General features: G+C 32.2%; 1 protein-coding gene across 1 annotated transcript; it reads right to left on the bottom strand.

Moving 5' to 3' along the window:
* Nucleotides 1-786: 786 nt before the first annotated feature.
* On the bottom strand, nucleotides 787-2,984 carry LOC145101757 (hypothetical protein At1g04090-like). Its single transcript, XM_079039034.1, has 2 exons — nucleotides 2,592-2,984; nucleotides 787-2,471 (listed from the first exon to the last, which is right to left on the bottom strand). Exons 1-2 carry the CDS (start codon nucleotides 2,773-2,775, stop codon nucleotides 898-900), a joined length of 1,758 nt encoding a protein of 585 aa, XP_078895160.1. The 5' UTR covers nucleotides 2,776-2,984; the 3' UTR covers nucleotides 787-897.
* Nucleotides 2,985-6,146: the final 3,162 nt, after the last annotated feature.

The following is a 6,146-nucleotide window of genomic DNA, read 5'->3' as shown; positions in this document are numbered from 1 at the left end:
AAAGTAGGAATTCGTAAATCCTTGGAGACAATAGGAAGGGTCGATTTTTGAAAGTCTGAAATAAGAAGAAGGATCGACAAAAGTGATTTCGAGTTTGGAAATAGTTGAGAAGATTGGTCGATTTTGAAACGACGAGAACGAGCGTATGGTTTTTTTTTTCCTGTTAGGAACAACGAGGACAAAAGTATGAATCATGATTTTGATTTCTGGCGTTAAGAGAAAGGGGACGAAGAATGTTTATTCGGGTCGGATATTTAAAACCGAATAAACTCTTATTTGAATAACCCGAGAATCGAATAAACATAATATAAATACCCGAAACCTGGATTAAATTGCTTATTGGGGCCTAGTTTGGTTCGGATTTCGGTTCGGTTCGGATTTTCAGACCAAATTCTCATCCGTAAATGTAAATTCTAACTTTTTAAGTTGCAAGTTAAATTAGTTTCTTGTAAAAAGCCAATATTATATAAATTGATTTAAACTACATGACAAATAAAACTTTGGTTGATTCGTCCTATGAAAACTTGAAACAACGTTTGTCAAGATGCTCCATATTTATATTTATATTATTTTATATAAACTGAAATGTCCATTTTAATTCGTCATAAATATATTACTATTAAGATTTTTTAATTGTATTTTACAGTTTTACTTATTACAAATTTATCTAAATGATATTACTACCTTTGACATCATCGGCGTTAGATACCAAATAACATAATTTTGTCAAATAGTACAATCGTATAAAACAAAACGAAGGAATATGCCGTTTATACACACACGATCTTATATATCACAAACAACCCTTGATTTTTCATTTATACGATACATTTTTTTTTATCATTTTATAAACCAATCAGAAATTTGTAACAAAATTTAATATAAAACAAGAATTCATCACATTTCATCTCTACTCCAACTGTTTTTCACTTTAGGTCCCGTGGGCCCATCCTCACCTAACACCTCTCTAGGAATACTCTTGATTAACTTGTCAAAAGCAGATTTCAACTTCCCTATCATAACCTTCTCCAATTTATTAATTTCTTTGTCAAGGTCATAATCAATTTTTGGACCCCATTTTCTCAAATAGTTTAACCATGGTGGCTCAACCACTATCGACCCTAAGTACTCCGCCGCAACCACCATCGTCCTAACGCCGGTATCCATCACCTTATCACTTTTTGCAGTATCGTCTCTTATTCCAATATCGACTCCTTGGGGGCCAATCAACACTAACCCTGGTTTAGGGTAGGAGGCGTGACCATTTAACGATGAGTACACCACTGGTTTATTACCACTAGCGTACTCAAGAACCGAAGCACTCACCCATGTCCCCCAACTATGTTGTGCAAAAAAGACGCTGTTTAATTCACCATTAAAATTGCTGACCCTTAATGTAACATGCTCCCAATCACCCACATGTTCCCCTATTTTTCCCAATGAAATGTTGATTAACCCTACTTTGGCTCTTGATGCCCCATTAAAAGGATAAAAGAGCCAAATGGCAATATCCGTAAATAACCCTCCATACATGGGTTTGATGTGGAAATAAGCATTTGAATCTTGTAAGTCGCCTTTCTTAACCCTTTCTTTACTTGAACCATCTTTTGGGAGATCAAGCCAATATGTGTCATCATTTGAACCACCTTGTGGGAGATTTGAACCATTTTGGGCAATAGGGATAGGGTTTGACTCATCTCCTTTGTGGTACACCAAAGCCCCATTTTGAAAGAACCAATCAACGGAAGAAGGAAGGTAGAGTTCGTTAGGATGAAAGTAAACAAGTGGAGAATATGTTTGTACTAGGGTTTCAATTTGGTTCAAATTTGGCATCAAATTTACCAAACTACCCTTCAAATTCTTCAAACAAGATATTGACAATGTGTTACTCCCTATCCCATTTTCAACCACAAAACCTCCCATAGGAGCACCCATGGCTTCAACACCTCTATTTATTGGCCTAGTGCTATACACATTGAACCCATTCACATTTAAACTCTTATTTGGTCCCCATATCCATGTGTCGCTCTCCAAAGAGTCCGTTAAGTCAGACCTAACACAACGGACTCTTTCAAGAGGAGGTTTATCTGGTGTGCTAGTAACGACATACCCGATGGCCCTATAGCCATCGGGTGGGTTTGGAAACCAGATGTAAGCATCCCCATCTTTCTTGATATTGAGAGAGACACTACTCCAAACAAGAGTGTAATCAATTGGTAGTTTGAGAGTAGGGTTTGAAGAGTCATTTGTGACATCTTTACCTACAAGAACATGCCCAAATAAAGGCATGTTGTTTGGTTGGCTATAAAACCCTAAAGTAAAAAACCCTTGGGGGATGGAAACCGGGTTATAAAAGGTTGCACCGACATTTCCGGGTCCTCCCTCATTGGCTGCCCATATCTTGTCGAATGTTGATACTTGACTCACTTGTAATCCTCCTAAATCCATGGTTCCACCACCAAACCCTCCACCTAAAACCAAATTTGAAAACTACACATCAAATATCCTTGTGAATATATATACAAGTCAATGTCAATGTGGTTTCAATGTCTTAAGGAAGAAAATGAAAAGAAATATATATACAAACGAACCTGGAGGCCAATTAGGCAACGGGGAAGGAAGTTTGAAGCTAGTTTGGATCCCAGCAAGCTCCCTCCTTGACGAACCATCTTCTAAAGAAGGCAATGACAGGTTCAACGATTCCACCATTGTTGTGCCATTGAAGAACAAGAAGATTATAACAACAGTGAAGAATACACTGAATGATGAATCCATCTTGAAGTTGAAGAAGATGGACACAACTTTCGATAACTAAATACAAATGATGTTTTCTTTATTGTACAAATATTCCTGGGGGTTGCTCAGAACTGGTTTTGTGTGTATATGTAGTCGTGGATATCATCGACTGTTTGTTGTGTGGTGTTATGGATATGCATGTGAATGGCCAGTATGCTAATTAAATAGAGATAGATAGATGGGAAGTTACCAGAAATTTGGGAGAATGGCAAATATTGGTACCTTTATTTTAATAGTAGTTATGGATATTATAGTTTCCTTAATGTGCATTAAATTGGTTTGTAACGTTTCTGTTTTATAAACATATATATGTAATTAACTGTAGTATTTTATTTTTGGAAATGTGTTAGTTATAAATTATTATTAGAAAAGAGAAGTTGTTATCTAATGAATTGGTACGTTTACACTCAAACAACATTAGTTTTATCATTGTTTTGTCGGATCTAATGTTTAACATTTTGACTTTAGGCCTTTGTTTCATTTTTCTATATCTTCTACCACGACACTTATTTTGGGAGAGAATATTAGGTGAAGATGTATGCAGGTTAACTTGGTTTGCTAACATGATCGATCAAATGATTACACAAAGAATATGTTAGCTTGAGCATTATTATGAAACGTGTATAATCATGGTTGATAGGATTGATCGTGAACACATTGAGTTTGACTTTTTTTACTATAAATTTTTATTTTAGTCACAAAAAAAGATCTCATGCTTTCCAAACACACACACACACACACATATATATATATATATATATATATATATATATATATATATATATATATATATATATATATAGAGAGAGAGAGAGAGAGAGAGAGAGAGAGAGAGAGAGAGAGCTAGGTTCATTTGTTTAAACTAAATGTTGTGTTATCGTATGCATAAATGTGGACCAATAAAAAATAAATAAATAAATAAATAAGGTAATTTAGTAATTTGTTTAATAACTTCCAAAAATAATTCCTATAATCATAGTATTGATTTTTATTAAATCTCGTTCCCCACTTTATATAAAAACCGATTTCTGAAAACCCTAAATTGATGCCCTCATTAAACCGTTCCAGTTCTCCAAAGGATGAGCCACTATTCATTGCAGCTATAGACCGAGGGAAGAGGCATCTTCGGTGGCGAGGTGCGATGGATGTCCGACGATTGCAGACCCATCGCACCCAAAGATTAAATCTTGAAGGCGAAGAAGAAGAGCTCGACGTGGTGGTGATTTACGCGAAAATCGAAAATAAATGAAATGTCAAGTGAGATGCAACAAGCGATGCGTGGCAGAAAACTGTAACTGTAATGCTCTATCTGATTTTCCCCAACATTTTTAGAAGTTATTAGATTTAATTGATTTGGTTTGGGGTTTGTTGATTGACATTGCGATTAGCGATTGGGATTAGATATGGGAAGTACTATGGCGTTGGATGGACTGGATGTCCAGGTGAAAGGTTGTGCGATGATCTTGATGCGTGTTGTCAGATTCATGATGAATACGTCGAGAAAAAAGGTACTGTTTGAGAATTCGATAGAATTTATTGCCTGTTTGGTGTGCACTTTTATCCTCTAATCTCTTCTATCTCTACCATTCTTTGATAATTTAAGTTTTGATGATGATTTGGTGATATAAATATGATAGTTTGAAGTGAGCTTTGAGCCCTAACAAATATAGTTGACATGAGTGAGTAATCTGTCTATGGTAGGAATGACGAATGTGAAATGTCACGAGAAATTCAAGCGGTGCATAAAGAAAGTTCAAAAATCGGGAAAGGCTGAGTTTTCTAGAGATTGCCCTGTTGACATTGCAGTGCCTACAATACAATAGGGTATGGACATGGCTATTTTATTTAGTCAGTTTGGTAACTCTAAGCTTGAACTCTAATTCACTAAGTGTCATTGCTTTGTTGCTTAAGATTAGACTTCAAATTTATATATAATTCATACAAATTCATTTTTTTTGTAAGTTACCTCACATATTAAGATTTATATCTAACATTGACCTTCATCATTGTAGTAGGGGAAAATGACTTGCTAAGGTAATTAACTTTTCAGCATGTTCCAATTCTATTAGAATGGAATCACGAATTCGAATTATATTGGAATGGAATATGGATATTTTCTCACTAACTTATGCATTAGATTTGTTTCCACAGAAGCAGCTGATGCTTGAAGAATGGACCATGAAATTGAAAGTGACTCTTAGCAACATTATTATTCTTTTAGAATGTATTAGTGTCTTTGTTAGATTTTGATGTTTTTTTTTCTCGATTTAAAAGTTTTTTTAGTTTTATTCTTTAATAATAAATATAATTCTTAACAATTGTTACCCGTATTCTATAAGAATTAATGTAATTTTTGTTTTTATTCTTCAATTGATGGTTCAAGAATTTATTATTCTACAACAAGTTCTTAAAGTCATTATCAAGAAATAGGTTCAAGAATATTTTTATTATTTATTATTCAAGAATATTTTTATTTTTGAGTAAATAATTAAATAAATAAATAATTCTGTAAGAATGTCCGAAATAAATAAATAAACATATTCTGTCAGAATGTCCGAATTATAAGAATTATAATTTGTAAAATCGAATTTTTAAAATTAGTAGAATCTATGATTCCTTAAAAAATGCAAATTTCCTTTATTAAATCCATATTAATTGACTAAAATACCCTTACAATTAATTAAGATGATATTTTTCAATTATATTTAAATTAATAATATATATTAATTATTTTCTTAAAATAAGTAAATTTGATTGGCCCAAATATATGCATACAATAACACAATAGATACTCTAAACAAAATAACCTAAGCCACACATATATATATATATATATATATATATATATATATATATATATATATATATATATGCTTATGGTATTCTATTCAAATTAATTATTGTGTCATTGTATGCATAAATATGGACCAATCATTTTATTTATTTTAAGAAGGTGATTAATACATATTATTGAATTAAAAATAATCGAAAAATACCGTCTACGTTAACTAGAAGAGTATTTTAGTCAATTAATATAGATTTAATAAATGAAATTTGCATATTTTAAGGGATCATTGATTCTATTAATTTTATAAATCCGATTTTATAAATTATAAGATTTTTAATTCGGACATTCTGACAGAATATGTTTGAGTATGTTCAAAAATAAAAATATTCTAGAACCATAAAATAATAAAAATATTCTTAAACATATTTCTTGTAGAATAACAAATTCTCGAACCAGCAATTGAAAAATTAAAACAAAAATTATATTAATTCTTATAGAATACATGTAACAATTGTTAAGAATTACATTTAATGTTAAAGAATAAAACTAAAAAACTTTCAAT

This window comes from Lactuca serriola, chromosome 4 (assembly GCF_051521515.1).
Source record: "Lactuca serriola cultivar US96UC23 chromosome 4, Lser_US96UC23_V15, whole genome shotgun sequence".
NCBI classification, from domain to species: domain Eukaryota; kingdom Viridiplantae; phylum Streptophyta; class Magnoliopsida; order Asterales; family Asteraceae; genus Lactuca; species Lactuca serriola.
Note: the sequence above shows the minus strand (reverse complement) of the source record. Positions and strands in the feature narration are given on the sequence as shown.